The following is a 19,528-nucleotide window of genomic DNA, read 5'->3' on the forward strand; positions in this document are numbered from 1 at the left end:
ATATTAATTTTTTTAAATTATTTATTTTCAACTTTGGTTGACTATATATTATATTCATAAAAAATTTACAACATATAATACACAAGCATATCACTATTGTATTATTTATTATATATTTTTAAATTATTGTATTATTTTTAAAAATTAATTATTTATTCAATGTGGATTCTGTTTTTTTTTAATTTTTTTTTKTTTTTTTTTTGTTTTCATTATTACAATAGTGTGGAAATTTTTAACCAACATTTTTAATTACTTGTATTCATATTGTTTTAAATATATTATTAAATGTTTTTATTTTTAAAAATGAGTTGTCCCTCATATATTGTTTGTATTTATCAAAATATTAATAAAATATTGTCAAATAATACTCTCTAATTTATTTTTCTTTTAAATATTTAAAATAACTTGCAATTATATTATAATTATTTTTAAAATAAAATTTTTATAATAAATTAGGTTTATCTGACAATAAAATTTAATATTATATAATTGCATTGATTGTAGACAAAAAAAAACAAATATTTTATATTTTGTATAATATAATCACATATTTCAAACCCATTAGTTTATAAATACATATCAACACCAATTATTAATTTTAAAAAATAAAATTTATAATTATTTTTATTTACAATGTTATATTTTAAATTTAAAATCAAGTTTCACAAAAAATTAATTACATTAAAAAAATAATTTTGGCACAAAACACAATAAAATTAATTCATTATACATTAATTTTAATGATTTATATGATTAATAAAATCACTTTTCGGATTCTATTATATTGTATTAAATTATAAAATATATTATAAAGTATCATAGTTTGCATAATACATACTATTCATAATATACTAAACTGTATATATAATGTAATTATTGCCAAATTGTTAATTAAATAATTAATACAATTTATAACAAAAGTATAACATTTTAGAAAAATGTGATTAATTTCTATCAAAATAATTTTTAAATAATATCAAATACTATTATAATTTTTTTTAATCAGTTTAGTTTATTAAGGAATTTTATTATTTTTGGCTAATAATTAYATTTTAATAATTAACTTAATTTAAAAAACAAAAATTTGCATTATTATCAAAACTTTTTCTTTATTATCATATTGATTAAAAATCACAATAATCTACACACAAAAAAACTAAATAATTTATCATGAATATTTCATTAGTTTAATGCCCATATAAAGCTATATTAATGTCATCGAAATGCTTTCATATTATATAAAGTTATATAAAAATTAAATATTATAAGTAATTTACATAATTAACAATTTGGTTTTTCATACTATTACTACTATATGTTAAATAATTGTCTCRRATWTAATAAATATAATATATTGTTAAATATATATACATATATATATATATATATAAACCAGTTTATCAAATGAAGCAATTTATTATGTAAAATCATTTATTAAATTATATAATAATCAAATCACTATACAGTCTAATAATAATATAAATATATAATTTAATTATACAATTATACATGTACAATTGACTACTGTATATACAGTACAATACCATAGTTGTATTGCCATCAATTGGTTGCTAAGAGCACTATAAAATAATAATATAAACTTCAAGGACTACTCTAATACTATTGGTTTGAGTTAAAGCATAACAATGTATATTACAATTTGTCAAAACATAAAATAGTTATTTGTTTGTTCTATATAATAGTGTAATTAGTTATACGTCCTTAACATTTAGTATAATGACTCATATGTTATGTTGAATGAGTGAATGCAATACAATGTTATGTAAAGTAATATACAGTATATTTAAAGCCATTTATGAAAACATTTAATGAATTGACGGTTCATTTATTGTTTATATTTGACTCAAACTGATTGTCATAACAAACCCAATGGTCATCACAACTGATATCAATAACAACGACAACAATAGACTATAAATTGTTATTTAATTGTTATTATAATTGACTGTAAATTATATGACAAGTGATGGGTTTGTTCGGCAAAGACCCGTCAAAGTCACCGAAAGAACAGGTATTGTGTTTGCAAAAGAAATAATACTAATTATTATAATTATTATTAATAATTGATGGTTAGGTACGCGAGTGGACATCGAAGTTACGTAAACAACAGTTCCTATTAGACCGACAGATACGGGGAATACAGCGGGAAGAAGAAAAGGTCAAACTCGAGCTCAAGAAAGCGGCCAAAAGGGGTGACAAAGACGTGTGTCTAGTATTGGCCAAAGAGATTGTCAACTCGAGAAAAGCGGTAATTAATGTCAATTCATTCATTCTCACTGTCTTTTATTGGATCCAATTGTGATCTTTTTCATTATGAATAAATTTCCGATTACCGGTATTTGTCTTTTTTTAATCATATGATATATCCTATCCTATGTCTGCCAATTAATCTACAGATCAATCGCATTCACACATCGAAAGCACAGCTAAACTCAGTGATGATGAATATGACACAACAGTTGTCGACATTACGAGTGGCCAACGCCATGGAAAAGTCGGGAGCAGTCATGAAATCGATGCAACAATTGGTAAGAGTTCAGGAAATATCACATGTCATGCAAGAGATGTCGCGTGAAATGATGAAAGCAGGCATTATTGAAGAGATGTTAGAAGAGACACTCGATGACCAGTTAGAGAGAGACGACAACCTTGAAGAGGAGGCACAAAAAGAAGTGGACAAAGTGTTGTGGGATTTGACAGCGGGTCAGTTGGGTGGAGCACCTGCTGCTGTATCCGACACATTACCTACAATTGGAGAGCCATCTACCAAAGTCCAGGCATCATCTGTATCCCCATTGGCCGATGATGACGACGATATCAGCGAAATGCAACAGAGATTGCAAGCTCTCAGGAGTTAGAAGTGAAATCATCTGATTGTTGGCACCTAATTGTTACCATCATTTGCATCGTTATATTTATAAACAGATTTTTTAAAGACATTATTGATATTACACTATAAAATCGGTATTTTGTTAAATGATTTATTATGTATTCTTTGAAGAAAATCTAGCTTTTGTTAAATTATTAGTTAAATTTTATTTAACTATTTGTTTTATATGTTTAATTAGCTAATTATTTTGTTATGCACTTAAAGTAATCTTCTTATTTAAATATTATCAAAAAAGTAATGTTAATTAATTCATTAGCAATTAACTATAATTTATTAATGCTATATAATTTATGTTGACGACTAACAATTAAATTAATGAAATTTATTTAATAATAATTAAAAAAATGATTAGCATTAATATAACTATAAAATATCTATTTTTATAATATGACAAAATATATTTATTAAGAATTTAAACGATTATCTGCTAATTAAATATCAACATATTTTTTGAAATTAATATTTGGTTTATTTATTATTACCGGTATATTATTTATTTAGTTATTATTGTATAATTTTCAAATTATTTTAGTAATAGCTATAGTCTATAGTATATAAGCTGTAAATTAAATTAAATAGTAATGCTAATATTTATATAATATAATAACTTATTGCTTACTAAACAAATTATGTAAATAACCAAAAATACAATATTATTTATTTTTATTAATTTAGTATATATTATAAAAATAAAAAATATTAATACCAGTATTTATAATATCGTATTTTAATAAACAATACATTATATATTGTTTATATTTTATATTTATGTTAAATTTTTTTATTTTATAAAATTAATATATATCTATAAATTTTTATTTTATTAACTTAATTAACTTAAAAAAATATTTATAAATTTATAAAACAAAATAGTTCACATAATAATTAGTTATGTTTTATAATAAAAACATTTATTGCATGTATGTGTTATATTGTTTTTTATTAATGTTGAGTAATTTTAAAATATGATGTTTATAAAAGTTTAACAACAAAAATGTTTGTAAGTATATCATTATAAAGTTATATTAATATTTAGTATAAATGAGTATTGCCTATAAAAGTTGGTACCTGTCTTAATTAATAAATATATTTTCAATAATAACAAAGTGACTCACTAAAAAAAGTAATATCTAATTATAAATATTAAATATATTGATTGAAAATAGATTTAAACATAATAGTTGTCAATAATAATCTCATATTAAATAATCCAAAACATGTTTAAATAGATTATTAGTTTTCATGTTTTAAAATATTAGTGATAATAATTATTATAGAAAAAGACATATTTTTAATTTCAATTAAATATTGTAAAAATTGTAAACATATTAACAATTATTGTAAATAACTAAGAAATGTCATATTTATGTGTAAACCAATTTGAAGATATGGACAATCAGTAATGGTATACAAAAGACGGCAACACCGCCGACCCATTCGTACATTGAATGAACCAAACCTCGGATTTCACGTTTGTCTTCGAGTTTAGCACTTCGTTGTTGTTTGCGTTCAATCACTTCTCTGGAAACCACTTTCCTATCGTAAGCCCAACCAATCATTGCAAAAAAGTCGATGAAAGCTGTGGCCGGATTGAACACATCGAAAGCACCCAATTCTGAGGCCGAGTAGTCCCACGGAAATCTAATATCAATTTTAATACTAGTAATATTAATCTAGAAATCTTAAACTAATAATTTAATTTAATATTCAATACTATTTTTCACAATTTAGAAACTATTATGAAATTTTCATAAATTTCTTACGTGTGATGATAGTTATGAAAGCCTTCGCCCATAAGCAGATGGCGTACGGTTGCCTCTCGGGCCTCAATGTTTTTGTCATAGGGTCGACTGCCCCACATATGGGCAGCACTGTTGACTAACCAGGTTAGGTTAAGAGTGAGACAATGTCGGAACATTACACACACAAACCAGGAGTTCCACAGACTTTCCGACCATAACATGTGTGGAATTACCGTTGGTATGACACCCCATATGAGCAACAGTAATGGTATGTAAAATTTGCGCTGAAATCTGACAACTGGATCTGCCATTAAGTCGCTTAGGTCTACATTTTTGCCTCTATTTTTTATGTCCGGATGTTTCTTAACCAATAGCCAGCCCACGTGCGAGAAAAAGAAACCGCGTTTAGCGTTATGCGGATCGGCATTAGTTTCCGTATACTTGTGGTGCACCCGATGGTCGCGACACCATTCATATATGTCATTTTGAAAGGCCATAATGTGGAAATAGGCCAGAATTAAACGTAAAGGCAGTTTTGCTTTGTATGCCCGATGCGACCACAGACGGTGAGCACCGGCCTATAAATATATTAAATAATCTAATAGTTGACTAATTATATAATATATTGAATAGTATACTAGAATACTGTAATAATGTATATACTATATAGTATAGTAAGAATTTAAAAACATAATAATATTTTTATAAAAAGATTAAAAAATAGTGAAAGTTTATAAAAAATAATTTTGTTAATCAAATTATAATGCGTGATATTAATGACTTACCTGAACACCCATTGAAGACATTATGGCAATGCAGTGGACAAACACAATAGTTGTCAATTTGGCTTTAAAAATGGCAATATTGATACCATAAAGTGCTGCCATATGAAGCAATGCCATTAGTATGACATTACGCCAAACTAACTCCACTTTGTACGGTCTGTCCACTGGTTTGTTGGCTTCGGATTTGCCATTAAGTGTGTGGACATTGCTTTCAATGCAATCCTTCGACATAGTGTTGGGAGCCATAGCCCTGTTTAAAAATTATGACATAAATCATAATTAAAAATAAAATAAAAAGTTTTATAAACAACTAGAAAAAAGTTTATAATTAGCAAGTTTTTGACACCAATTATTTATTTGTGAAAAATGTTGTAAAAACACTTAGTATTACTTACACAATAAGATTAAAAGCCTTTTTATGATTATTACTACTTATTATTTATTATCAAATACGGAATAAATTTAGAAAAAAATATAAATATTTTTTAAAACAATCAATAGAAAGGGACAATCGATAAATAAAATAATAATAATAATAAATTTAGTGTAAAATTTTGATAACACACATAAAAACAATTTGATAAAACACAAAACAAACAAATTATAATTACGATTTTCAAACCCAGTGAAGCATAGTTAGCATAACAGCTAACAATTGTTTACACATTGTTAGCAATTGGAGTTTAGTTAGCAATTAGGGGGCAGTGATAGAGACAATTAGACAAACAAACATAAAACAATCACAAGTAGTGATACTTACCTTATGATTATTAAATTATAAATTAATTAATTAAATACAATAAAATATTATTATTATTTTTTAAATAAATAAATTAAGTGGACATGAATTGATGGGGTGGTGATGATATTTCATAAAAAGTTTTTATGATCTTATGCTATGGCTATCTTAAACTATAAGATTTTAGTCATTGAGAAAATATAAAATAGTCAAAAAATATTTAGATAGTGTTTAGTCTGAGTGGTATCACTCAAACACTCGCTGCAGAGGTTGCGACTGACTTTAGATAAATGACTGACTGACCGTTAAGGGAAGTCATATTTAATATGGGTGTAAATGCATTATGTTTGGATAAAGTTTATTGAATAACAATTTTTGGTATTTGGGAACACAAAATGTGAGACTTATTTTGTTTGTTTTCGGGAAGAGATACAGTTCAACATGTATATCAACTTAGAGAGAGAGAGAGAGAGAGAGAGAGAGAGAGAGAGAGAGAGAGAGAGAGAGAGAGAGAGAGAGAGAGAGAGAGAGAAAAGGCGAAAGTAGAAAGTGAGAGTCAGTATTATGAAAATTGAAGGGAAAGGGAGGAGAGAGAGAGAGTCGGGGTCTCCGGTATTCTGCCTTTTTTGTCATGAACTAGATTATCACCCAATTTAATGGGCACAACTCTATTCACTATCATACTTATACATACAAATCCAATTGGCTTTACATAATATAAAACACATGCAAACATATAAAAACATTAGCCCTCCGGTTAATAATTAGTAATTTAAATCATATACTTTTTTTGAAAACAAGTATTACTAATACATACCGTATGTTTGTGTTATATAATAACTGTTCAATAATTATTCATGCAATTAGACGTACAACTTTTACTATTGTAGGTTAATTGAAACAAAAAACAAAATTTTATGTTAATAAATTTGGTATCAAATATTAAACATAATGAGAGAGAAATAGAGTGAAAGCGAAAAAAGTTATTTTTATATAAAAATTTTGGTATTTATATATTATTTTAATTTCAATGTTAATGTTATTATCAATACTGTATATAACATTGATTTTAAAATGTAAAATATTTAATAACTTAAATTACAAAGTTATAAACTTTAATACAATATTATATATATAATTATATAATTTATTATTTATAAAAATACAATTTTAAAATATAATAATATTAGTAATGATTTATACTTACTTATTAATAGCCATTAATATTTCAATTGTTTGGCCGTCTGGATTGAAAAATTTAGTTATTGTATCTCTAATTTCAAATAAAGTTTTCATCTTTTATGTAAAACTTTTTTTCTTAAATAAATTCAATGAAATAATTATTATGATAGCGAATATTTATTTTTTTATTTTGTAAATATTATAATTATTATATTTTAAAATAAAGTTGATTTTGTTAACGATTTGCAAATAGTAGGGGAAAAACAAACAACAAAAATCATATATAAATTATTATTATAAATAACTAAACTTACGATAAATAATAAAAAATAAATATATTTTTTTAATATACAGTACAATCACAATATTTAATCATAAAAACATAATTAATTGTATTGTGGCCAACATTAACAATAAAAAATAGCAATGATAAATTTATCACGAATATGTAAACATTTTTGACAATAATAATAATAATAATGAGAAAACTTTGTTAATTTAATAAAATTTAGATGAATAGCTGTCTATTGTCATAAAATTTTTTAAAAATAAATTGTTAGTTAACTTTCTACTACATTAACAACAAGGGTTTTACAATTTTATTTAACGCATACAACTCAATAGTTAGTAAATTAAATTTTGTAATCGATGTTATTATTATTATTAATGTTGTTGTTGTTGTAGTAGTTGCTGCCAATGAACAATAAAATTAGGTAAAAGTTAAAATTTTTTATTTCTAAATTTTTAATTTTTTTACTGTAAAAAACATCATAATAAACAAGAAAAATAAAAGTAAAGTAAACCTCAAAAAAATAAATAATTGCCTCCCTCTCYCTCTCTCTCTCTCTCTCTCTCTCTCTCTCTTCTATAACTATGCAACGCACCAACACTTAGGTGTAATAATCATAAAATCTAGTGAAATGCAAATATTATGTGCCATAGTATGAAACTTTGCAAATATGTATTAAAAAGTTATAGGTAATACACACACACACATACACACACACACACACACAGTCAGTCACATGTGTTTGACTTTCAGTTTTTTGGGCAGTCATTAGTAGTTTCCGTGTTTAGGGGTCAACACTTAAGAGGAAAAATCTATTGGATCGGTGGCTCTCATTGACAACTAGATTGCAAACATTTGTTTGATAGCACTTTAAAAAATTTAAGTTGTATAGTTTAAATGATTTAAAATTACAGAAAAAATTATTAAATATTAATAAATTTAAAATTAAATTTAAAAAACTAATTAATTTTTCTAATATTAATTAAATATATTTTGAAAAATGCATATACTATTTTAAATATAGAAACTATAAGATAATAGTTAATTTTATTGTTGTTATCTATAATTAGTTGTAAACAATGTAAAATAGATGTTATCTTTAATTATTGAATATTTTTCAGGGTTTAATAATATATTTTAATTATATACTATTGTCGGATAATTATTTTGTATTTTACAGATAAAAAAATAGACAAACAATTTAATTTGTAATATATACTATTATAAGCAAATCATATGTTAACTTTGATACGTTAACTAAGATTTATTGTAATACAATCAGACTAATTATTTAACATATATTTAGGTTAATTTGTCATCTATGATAATAATTTTACTGTAACAATTGAATAATTAGTTTAGTTATTAGTTTATTGCTATAATCAATAAATATTATAATAAAAATATAGGAAATGATTTAAAAACTAAAAAATGTAAATTTTGCTTAAATAGACACACAAAACACTTTAAAGTTGAATTATTTTTAAAATTGGTTTAATAAACTTAATGAAGTATATTATAAAAGTAAAAATAAATTAAGCGTAACTTTTAACAATAGATCAAATAGACTGCTAATTATGATATTATATAAACGTTGATATTGAAATAAAACATCAAATATAACATGTATATATATAATGTTTATATATATATTAATTCGTAATAACTTGTAATCACTTTTTCACTAATATATTAACTTATGAAAAATCGATAATAAATTATAAATAAATAATAAAATTAATCAACAAATAATTGTATAAACAGAATATAATATTATATTAATATAATTAAATTTTAAAATTATTTACTTTAATTATTGAATATATTTAATTTTGATATTTARTAATCTAAATATTTTATTTTATTTAAATAATATAATTGATCTAGTTAAAATAAATAGTCACCCTAGATTAGTGTGACATAAAATAAATATTATTACTAATAATCAATATCATATATGTTAATCAAATCAGTTGTCGGAAATAAACTTAAAATTAAGAATAATATAAATTAAAGAATTATATACTAATTAATTAAAAACAATTATATGACAAAAATAAAATTAATTTTAAAAGATTTATAAAATTTTATGTCAATATTATGTTTTATATAGTATTAAGAATAAATAAAATAAATAATATTTTTATAAAAAATACTAATTTGACAATAGGTTTATAAATAAATAAATTTTTAATTTAAAATAAATCTTGTTATTGTGAATTACTATTAATAATATTGTAGTATTAGACTGTATACTAACTTATGTATTACAATACTAATATACTATTTAATGTAATATCCTATATATTACAACAACTTTTGCTATTAGGTTTACAGTTTAAAATTACATATAATTAGTTATCTCTATGATTATCTTAATATCGATAAAAGTAATTTTGAGTAAAACATTAAAAACATAGATATTGTTTTGTTTAAGATTTAATCCATTTATCACACAAAGTAATAGATTTATATAAAAACAATTTGTTAGGTTTATCTCAATTTGTGAGTTTGATTGCATTTCCTGTAATTTTTAATTGAACTCTAAACTCGTTTTTTGCTCTCTCTCTCTCTCTCTCTCTCTCTCTCTCTCTCTCTCTCTTCTCAAATTGAGACTCAATAGTAAAATTATTATTTTAATGAACAATCTGTGATTTAATTTACTTTCATTTAAATAATTTGTTTTTTTCAAAACATTATCATTTTTATTGATATTGTTTTTAAGGTCACAATTAAATCTTATAACGTGATGTGTGTTTGTGTGTATGTTTGAGATATATAATGAAACCAAATCATTAAACTTAGCATTTCTATTATCTCATTATATGTGAAACTTAAACCTGAAATACAAATTAACACAAATTGTATTTTAACTTTAAGGCATAATAATTGTTTTTAAAAAATAATTTCAATAACCTTATAACCTATGGATTTGTTGGCTTATGTTTTAATTAAAAGTTTRATAGTTTTTTATTAAAATATAATTTTACTAATTTAAATATCTCATGTATTGTTTTTTTTTGTGTATATATCATAACATATTTTCCGGTAAWTTTTTTGTTATATTGATTTAGTACAGTATGTATATTGATATATAATTTATTAAAATTATTTATAAAAAATATATAAATTATACAATTTGAATTTGATTAAAATTTGATATAATATTATATAATTTATGTAACTTTATCATTGATATTTTATTATTTTTTATTAAAGTTATTAATGCATTTTTTAAAGCTATCATAATTTATTAGTTCAAATATTTACTAAATAATTAAATATATATTTTGTTATATTATAAAAATATGTTAAAGTATTTGATATATTTGCTATTTTATAGTCAATTAAAAAATATTGTTTAATTTAATTTTGTATTATTATACATTGTATAAAAATACATAATATATTACATAATAAATTAATTTAAGCTATGTTCAATATATTGTACAATTACAGATTAAAAATTTGTAAAAATTTATTTTAAAGTTTTATTATTGTAATTTATAATTATTTGATTAAAAATAAATTTTATAAACTATATTTTGAAATTATATTTTGAATTGTTTTTCTGAAACAATACAATTAGTAATATTAATATTAATAATGAATTTATAGATTTAATTATAATATTAATTTAATGACCAAATAATACTGTATAAGAATGGCCTGATTTATTGCTTCCCTATCGTCTCCTAACCTAATGATTATTGCTATCATATAAAACAGTAAATCTGGGAACTGTTGGCTTTACAATCTATACAATTATGATGAGCGCCGGGAGCTTAACGTAAACTTGAACTCAAATGTGTGTCAAACAAATCTGGAGTTATGAGTTCATATGAATATTTAAATATTTTATGTTTATATATATATTACTTTTATTTTCAATTTGGCATTTATTATTATTATTTGAAATTAAATTCAATCAAATTTGTAAAAAATTAAAAACATTAATTATTGTCTTCTTTAAGATAAAGTATTAATTAATAAAAAATATTTACATAGTATTGATAAATGTTTGTTATTTATAGAATTTATAAATATTATTTTCAAACATCAATATTAAAATACTATAGTAAATCGTAATTAAATATTATTTATGAAAATGAATTTAAACTTTTATTACTTGTTTAAATCTAATTTTTAAAATTTTTTAATTAAAAAATAATTATTTAATTATAAATTATTTAGACATTAATTATAATAATAGTCACTGAATAAATATAAATTATATTATTTTTAATGCTTGTTGTTTAATAAACTTCAAAAATATTTTTTTTAATCATAATTGTTTATATTGATGGAATAATAAATAATTTATTTATATTAATTTATTAATAAATTAATAAAAGTATTTATATAAAGTTTTTAAAAATATCATATAAAATATTCATAGTATACCGATAAATATGAATTTCGAGATTGAATTAATTAAATTATATATAAATGCATTGAAAAAATATTTTGTTATTAATAAATATGTCTATAAATTAGATTAAATAAACATAAATAAGTCATTCATAGCATTCAAATAGAGGGACAGGATTTAAACCGGTGGCAAAAAGTTAAATATCTCATTGGATGCGCTCAACGGTGACTTTGCTATCTTATTGATCCTAACTGTAGTGAACACCTCTTTGTATCGATTGATAAGATTATCACATCTATCGCTATTTTCTTGATAATCGCCGCAAAGATATTGTATGATATCGTACATTGAATCGTTGACATAGCCCTCCAGCTCTCTCACTGATTTACTATTGCATGGTTCAGCACCGTTGGATTTAGACCAGGCATCCACTGAACAGTCGTGAAATCGATGGTATGCACTATTAATATTTATTTTCAGATATAAAGATAAAATTATTAAAAATCATTACAAAAATAAAAGCATAAATCTCAAAAAAAAATTCTTTGTTAAATAGGACAGGTATGCCCTCTATCATACCAGCAAATCAATGGCAATAAGTGCTTATCATTTTTGATGATAGTTCCCTTTGCTTTATTCACTTGTTGTGTATCAATAATATACTTATTCCAGCACTTAATAGTGTCGTCTTTCAAAGAGTTGGCACACTTTCCTGCTTTGATAAACACGGCACGGGATGTCTCGGATCGACATCTCTTATTCATAACCTTTTTCATTGAAAACATCAATAGATTGGTTACGTGATGACTCATCTCCTCTTTTCTGTTGATGAGACAGGTTTTAGTGTAGTTTTTACCCCAAGATATCATAACACTGTCGGCTCTGTTATTGTAAATAAATTAATAATTATTAAAAAATATATTTTTAGTAATCAAAATTATAATAAATTCAATTGTATATCATAAGTTAGAATTTGCTATAAATACAATTAGATTATTTTTAAATATAACATTTTAAAAATATTAATAGTAATATAATTGTTATATATTAAATAAAGTATAATGTATTTTAATACACTAATAACAAAATGTAGATTTTAAACTTTATTAATTTAATTCAATAAACTGTAAATAAATTACTATCATTGTATGCTTTAGTTATTTAATAATTTACAGAATTTTTTTGAAGTATTTACTATACACTGTATATATTATAATATTGTTCATATAAATACGGAATTATAATTATTTTTTCTAATGTTAAATAATTTTTTAAATAATATATTCATGATAATAGATATGTATTATTTTATTATTATCTAATTAATAATTATTAACTAATTATTAATGTAATAAAATTGAAAACTTACTGGCAATGAGCCATAACATCCTTTTCATTGGGCAAATTTCTGTTGGGATCACCAAATGTTGTCAATTTTAATACATTATCATCGAGTTTGTCAATAGACTGTTGATTGCAAGGTATTTCAGCGCATTGTGATTGTAATATTAATGTCACAAACAATAGCAATGTAATTAATAATAACATTTTAAGCTATAATTTATAGTTATTTTTCCCTTAAAATTATAAGTTATTAACCGATTGCTCAGTTGTTACTATGAACTTGAAAAAGTGTTATCTAACACCGTATATATATATATATAAATATATATATAAAGCATATTCAGTACAATATTTTAATTAAACCGGACATTAATCTGAAGACAAGTTTCAATGCTATACTGGTTTCTCGTGTTTATTAATTTTTTTTCTTATTTTAGAAATATTTCTGGTTTATTAAAATTATTATTTATTAATATCATCATTATTTAATTGCATATTAATATCATATATATTATATTTTCCTTAAAAATGTCTACGAAGTTTATTACTACAGGTTTTATTAGAAAAAATTATATATATATTTATATCATAATTAATAATAATAATAATAAGATGATTTAAAGGTTAAGTATAATAATTCTGTAAATTTTTATTTTTTTTAAATATCATTATTATAATAATTTATTTATTTATTATTTATAATTGTATTATAGTAATGGAAAAATAATAATATTTATTAATAATTTATAATATTGTAATTTATATATAATAATATTTATAATTATTGTTAAATGTATGCTCAATGTTGTTGTTTAGTTTAAGATTTGATCTAATATTTAGCAAAATCATTAAATACTTTAATACAATAAATGAATTGTTAAAATCATTGTCAATAACTTAAATATTATGTATTTGACTCTAATATTTAATTCCAATAAATTTTTATTCACTGCACTATTAATAATAGCAGTCAAATAACTAGTCTATAAGTCAAACAGTCTATTATATATAAATTATTTTATACTATTTTATATTAAATATTAACTACTTTAGTAACTACTATACTTCTAACACTTTGATTGTCAAAAGTAGAAATATTATATTAAGATTATTAACATTTATTTTATGACAACTTTAATACTACATAAAACTATTAGTTAGAGATATTAGTTAATAATTATTGGCAGTTTCATAAAAATATTTTTTTATTAAAATATTTTATTGATTAAAATATTTTATTGATTGATAAAATAAAACGTATGTACTGTAATTTATAACTAAAATCTACAAGTTTATGAAAAAATGTTCAGTAAAAAATTTCATGGATTACATCATTTAATAAAAATTAGACAACATTTGTATTGTGTAAATGATAAATATAATAATTATATAAGTGATACTAATAATATAAATGTAAATTTATTACATTATATGAAAATAAACTATGATAGAGACTATTTGAAAATTGAAGATATTTTAGTTTCATATTCATATAATCAATTTGATAACTATTTTATTAAGAAAAATGTTTTATAATTTAAATAATAGTTAATTATAACAGTTTCAACAAAATGATTTACATAAGTTATAAAAATAATAATAATAATTTTTTATAGTCAATGTTGTTATTATTAATTTATAAATATTTTATATAAATTATACAATATTTTTATCACATTTTATCAAATTATTAATAATTATATTATTGCGACCATTTCGGTAAAATAACATTAAGAATACTGGAAATAACTTTATAGACAACACCTTTTCGTTCACATTTTCGATGGTCAACACAATTGCCATCTTTAGTGCGCATATATCCATCAATACAGAAACATCCCGGTTCACAACGAGTACACGACAACACCCGACCAAACGAATCCTTAACCGATGGACACATCTCTTTGCATCGATCGGAGCACTCTTCAAATACCTCACCAAATGGACATTGTTTTTGTTTTTTGATGTCATCAACCCATTTGTCTTTACTATCATATCCTTCACATTCTTGCATAAGAACACACTTTCCTTCTCTACTCCTGAGTCGTGATCCCTTACAAAAGCAGCCCTCATCGCACTTAATAGGACAGGCGATCGGATCTTTCTGTCTGTCGCAATGTTCAAGGCATCTGCTGGAACAGTTGTCGTATATTTCATTAACRGGACAAACAATCTCGGGATTGTTGGTTGGTATGCGAGAATTGGTAGCATTGGAATCATCTTGTTTTACGGGCACAACATTAGACTGACCCTTCAAACCCTGTCCGCACTCATCCGGGTTCACACACTTTAAGTCTTTGTTTCGATAGTAGCCTTCCTTACAGAAGCAGCCAATTGTGTTACGCCATTCCGGACATTCAATAACCTTATCTGTTTGTAGGTCAGCGCAAAATCTACCGCAATTGGTTCCTCTAACTTTCCACTCAGTGTTGGGTTCATTACACACTTATAATATGTATATAAAAATTAAAAATTATAATTCAATGTATTATTATTTTTTTGTAACTTACGGGAAATTGTATCAATCATATTAATCATATTAAAATATAATATGAATAATAATAATTGCAATAATTTTATCATTTTGTTTGTTTAACAATATAATAGTTATTGTTTATTTACAATATTTATTTTCCATATATATATATATATATATATATAAATTAAATTAATATTTTTTTTATAAATAAAGGCCATTTTATATGATTTTTAATTTGTTATTTAATACTAGTTTTAATTAAATAAGATATTTATAATATTATTTTTTAAATTTAAAATKTTATATAAATAATTAGATTGAGTTTAAATATATATACAATATATACAGTATATATAATTTATATAATATAATAAGTAATAATATATAAATTATATTAATATGCCATAAAATAATTTAAATAATAAATATTTATAAAATGCAAATCGTTATCAAAATATATTAATTAATTTACTTGTATTTATATATAGTATAAATTTATGTTGATATTAACATAAATTAAATTTAAAAATAACTATTTATCTTTCAATATTTAATTATATAAAAATATTATGATGTATTTACTTTAATTTTTTCTCTATATTGATTATTAATAATAACAATAAGCTTATGAAATTAAAAATTAAATACTGTGATAATATTGTAAATGTTTTACTATAAAAGTTTTATAAATGTTATATTCAATGTATTATAATAAAACATTAATATAAAAAATACATAATGTATAAAAATTTGTATTATTTTTGCTATACTTATAGTAATTAATAATTTATTATAATTTAAATAAATTAATTATAATAAATAACATTATCAATAATTAATTTTTTTTATATCTTTTATTAATAAAAGTTAATGATGTGTTTTATTAGTATTTTAATTCTCAACAAACAACAAAAAACAGTAATATTATGCTTATGAAACAGTTTTATTTAAAATAAAATTATTRTCATTATTATTATTAATGGTATAACATAATTTATAACAAAGCCAATAATTTAACTTAATATACGGTTTAAATGTGAAATATAAATCATTTTACCTATAATATAAAACAAGTATACAAAATACAAGTACATAAAAATGCTTTAAGTAAAAGTTAAAAATAAAAGTAAGTTTAAGTGTAAAATATGCAATTCATAAATAGAAATTTGTTATAATAGATAATGTTTATGATAAAAAAATAGTTWTATTTATAAATCTAATAGTTTAATATTAATATAAAATGTTGATAAATAAAAGTCGAATCAAATTATACACAGAAACTAATTTGAAATATTTAAAGAAATTATTGTATAGTTTTGGCATTTCATTTATCAGAGATGATAGCTATAAAAAGCGAAAACTGATATTTAATCCCAAATTAATATTTACAGTCAATATTGTTATAGTTGTCAAAGACTTCTTGTCGATGATCATCAATAAGGACTGGTTTTCATTATTAGTCGGCGATTATGCATTCAAATGGAAACTTAAGACTCAATTTAACTTATTAATGATCTTTACGTTTATATTACCAATTGGTACGCATTTGTTGCACTATTATTACTATCTTCAGCATCGGTATCAATATTGGCAAACATTGAACTTAAAAGATAACGGCAAACACAAAAATGATTTTATAGTTTTGGACAGATTATCAAAGTTTATATTTAACACATTTGAAGTTATCACTCACATTATGTTTCCTATTGGATTTGCATCCCTGTGCTTTGTATCGTTAGCCATGAGCTGTACAATACAACAATTAGTTGTTTATGGTCTGCCATGGAGTACGGTATACCTGTTTTACGGATTGTATGATCCGGGAATGTATTTATTTCAAATGTTATACTTTATTATATTGTCTTATGATTGCAAAATTGAATTCAAACAATTAAACAAAAGTTTTAATTATTTAGCCAAAAATAGAAAGTTAATGAATAAAAATGATGTCTACTTTAAGATTTATTTGACAAAATTACTCTCATGTCTACAGAAAAGTCACAGAGATTTTCAAGAGATTAATAACTTTTGGTCGAAATATATATTCTTCAATTGGATAGCAATGTCATCGGTTTTATCGGGATTTTTGTTGCAAATTATTTACGGAAATCTTGGTCTAACTGTTAATATCATGTTTGGCATCATTTTTATCATCGGAATCGCCTATTTATGGCTATTGATACTGTCGGCCACTAATGTCCACAACGAGGCTAACAAAACATACAAATTAATGCATAGATTATATTTTATCAATAAAGATCAAAGTCTATGGATTAAATTTAAAGTAATATATTTTAATTTTAGTTACTTTTGTAATTTTACTATATATATATATTTTTTAAACTAATTAATTTCTATAGTTAATGAATTTCACTGAAAAGTGTGGTCATTATAGTATTGGATTTTATTGTTGGAATATATTTCTCATAAATAGTATTCGTGTTAATCAGGTATTTATAATTTAGCGTTTTTCTATTATTTGACATTTAATTTATTTTTATTTATTTTAAATATTTTTTTTCTAGTTATTGGGAATAATTTTGACTGTATTTATTAAATTACTTGAATTAATAAAATAATTTTTATATAATTACAGCTTGGTGATTAATTAAATATTTAAATATACGATTTTTTAAGTAAAAATTATAAATTCTTAAATAAAAATAATAAATATTGTAATTAAATATTTTTATGTGATATCAATGTTATCAAAATACGGTATGATATTCAATAAGTCAATTGTAAATTATTTTCAATAATATATTATTAATATAAACATAATTTAGTTATGCTTAATTTATATCGTATAAATAAGTTTCAAATTTTATCAATTAATAAAAGTTTACAATGAATGTAATAATACTAATACTAATAATTTTATCGACAGTATTTTTAAAATATCACCATACTAAATTTTATCAACATTTCAATTTATCAACAAGTTAATTGTTATTATGTTAATTTTGTAAATAATTTATATATTGAGCTTTTAAGTTGTGATACAAATATTATTTATCAATTGATACTTAATTCAAACAATAGTGATCGGTATAAATATATTAAAATTTTAAATACAAAAGGCATATATGATGGACATATTGCTTATAACAATCAATTTATTGGTACAGCTATAGTATCCATGAGTACAGAATCCAAACAAATTGTAATCTTTTAATTAATTAATTAAAATAAAAATATTACTAATTTTACTTTTCATAGACATGTTTTCTCGAAATAAATGGCATAACTTATTCATTGATACCAAAGCTGAAACCCAGGTATTTATCTAACAGAAACTTAAGACGACATAAGCGGGATATAAGCACATATGAAATCAAACAAATTGACGCCAACGATGATGGCTATGATTTTTGTGCCAATATCTATAAAAGTATTTTCATAATTATGTCATAATATATGTTATACATACAAAAATTAAAATTAAAAAAAAAATTATATCAGAGAAACAAAATTCGGTACAATTATTTGAGTCACTATCGGATGAACCAAATGTTTTCTTTGGCCGGACATTGGTTAAAGTGGCTGTATATGTGGATCAGATGCTCGTTAGACACAAGTTTGATAATGACATCGATAGTGTTAAACAGTTTGTAGCCATACATATAGCTTACCTCAAGAAACGGATGTCAGTGCCAGAGATAGTCAAAAATATATTAATAGACTT

The 19,528-nt window shown here is 22.3% G+C and overlaps 4 protein-coding genes across 4 annotated transcripts; 1 reads left to right on the plus strand and 3 right to left on the minus strand.

Annotated features, from left to right (window-relative positions):
• The first annotated feature begins 1,789 nt into the window (after positions 1-1,789).
• LOC128957423 (charged multivesicular body protein 3-like) lies at positions 1,790-2,978 on the plus strand. Its single transcript, XM_054303182.1, has 3 exons — positions 1,790-2,032; positions 2,096-2,269; positions 2,418-2,978. The coding sequence occupies exons 1-3, from the start codon at positions 1,988-1,990 to the stop codon at positions 2,877-2,879; spliced, it is 681 nt and encodes a 226-aa protein (XP_054159157.1). The 5' UTR covers positions 1,790-1,987; the 3' UTR covers positions 2,880-2,978.
• Positions 2,979-4,275: 1,297 nt separating this feature from the next.
• LOC128959705 (stearoyl-CoA desaturase 5-like) lies at positions 4,276-5,684 on the minus strand. Its single transcript, XM_054305713.1, has 3 exons — positions 5,439-5,684; positions 4,675-5,231; positions 4,276-4,552 (listed from the first exon to the last, which is right to left on the minus strand). The coding sequence occupies exons 1-3, from the start codon at positions 5,682-5,684 to the stop codon at positions 4,276-4,278; spliced, it is 1,080 nt and encodes a 359-aa protein (XP_054161688.1).
• A 6,513-nt stretch (positions 5,685-12,197) lies between these two features.
• LOC128959716 (uncharacterized) lies at positions 12,198-13,568 on the minus strand. The gene is made up of 3 exons (XM_054305724.1): positions 13,390-13,568; positions 12,600-12,902; positions 12,198-12,480 (listed from the first exon to the last, which is right to left on the minus strand). Exons 1-3 carry the CDS (start codon positions 13,566-13,568, stop codon positions 12,198-12,200), a joined length of 765 nt encoding a protein of 254 aa, XP_054161699.1.
• A 1,476-nt stretch (positions 13,569-15,044) lies between these two features.
• LOC128958778 (mucin-6-like) lies at positions 15,045-15,993 on the minus strand. The gene is made up of 2 exons (XM_054304711.1): positions 15,875-15,993; positions 15,045-15,809 (listed from the first exon to the last, which is right to left on the minus strand). The coding sequence occupies exons 1-2, from the start codon at positions 15,945-15,947 to the stop codon at positions 15,067-15,069; spliced, it is 816 nt and encodes a 271-aa protein (XP_054160686.1). The 5' UTR covers positions 15,948-15,993; the 3' UTR covers positions 15,045-15,066.
• Between the last annotated feature and the right edge of the window lie 3,535 nt (positions 15,994-19,528).

This window comes from Oppia nitens, unplaced genomic scaffold (assembly GCF_028296485.1).
Source record: "Oppia nitens isolate AA-2021 unplaced genomic scaffold, nextdenovo-longstitch-racon4-pilon3 scaffold13_pilon_pilon_pilon, whole genome shotgun sequence".
Classification (NCBI taxonomy): Eukaryota; Metazoa; Arthropoda; class Arachnida; order Sarcoptiformes; family Oppiidae; genus Oppia; species Oppia nitens.

Coding starts and splice junctions, on each gene's coding strand:
- LOC128957423 (XM_054303182.1), top strand. CDS start 1,988: ATGGGTTTGTTCGGCAAAGACCCGTCAAAGTCACCGAAAGAACAG. Junction 2,033..2,095: donor CAAAGTCACCGAAAGAACAG/GTATTGTGTTTG, acceptor ATTGATGGTTAG/GTACGCGAGTGGACATCGAA. Junction 2,270..2,417: donor TTGTCAACTCGAGAAAAGCG/GTAATTAATGTC, acceptor ATTAATCTACAG/ATCAATCGCATTCACACATC.
- LOC128959705 (XM_054305713.1), bottom strand. CDS start 5,684: ATGGCTCCCAACACTATGTCGAAGGATTGCATTGAAAGCAATGTCCAC. Junction 5,232..5,438: donor TGTCTTCAATGGGTGTTCAG/GTAAGTCATTAA, acceptor ATATATTTATAG/GCCGGTGCTCACCGTCTGTG. Junction 4,553..4,674: donor TTTCATAACTATCATCACAC/GTAAGAAATTTA, acceptor AATTGATATTAG/ATTTCCGTGGGACTACTCGG.
- LOC128959716 (XM_054305724.1), bottom strand. CDS start 13,568: ATGTTATTATTAATTACATTGCTATTGTTTGTGACATTAATATTACAA. Junction 12,903..13,389: donor GATGTTATGGCTCATTGCCA/GTAAGTTTTCAA, acceptor TTACAATAACAG/AGCCGACAGTGTTATGATAT. Junction 12,481..12,599: donor TTATTGCCATTGATTTGCTG/GTATGATAGAGG, acceptor AAATATTAATAG/TGCATACCATCGATTTCACG.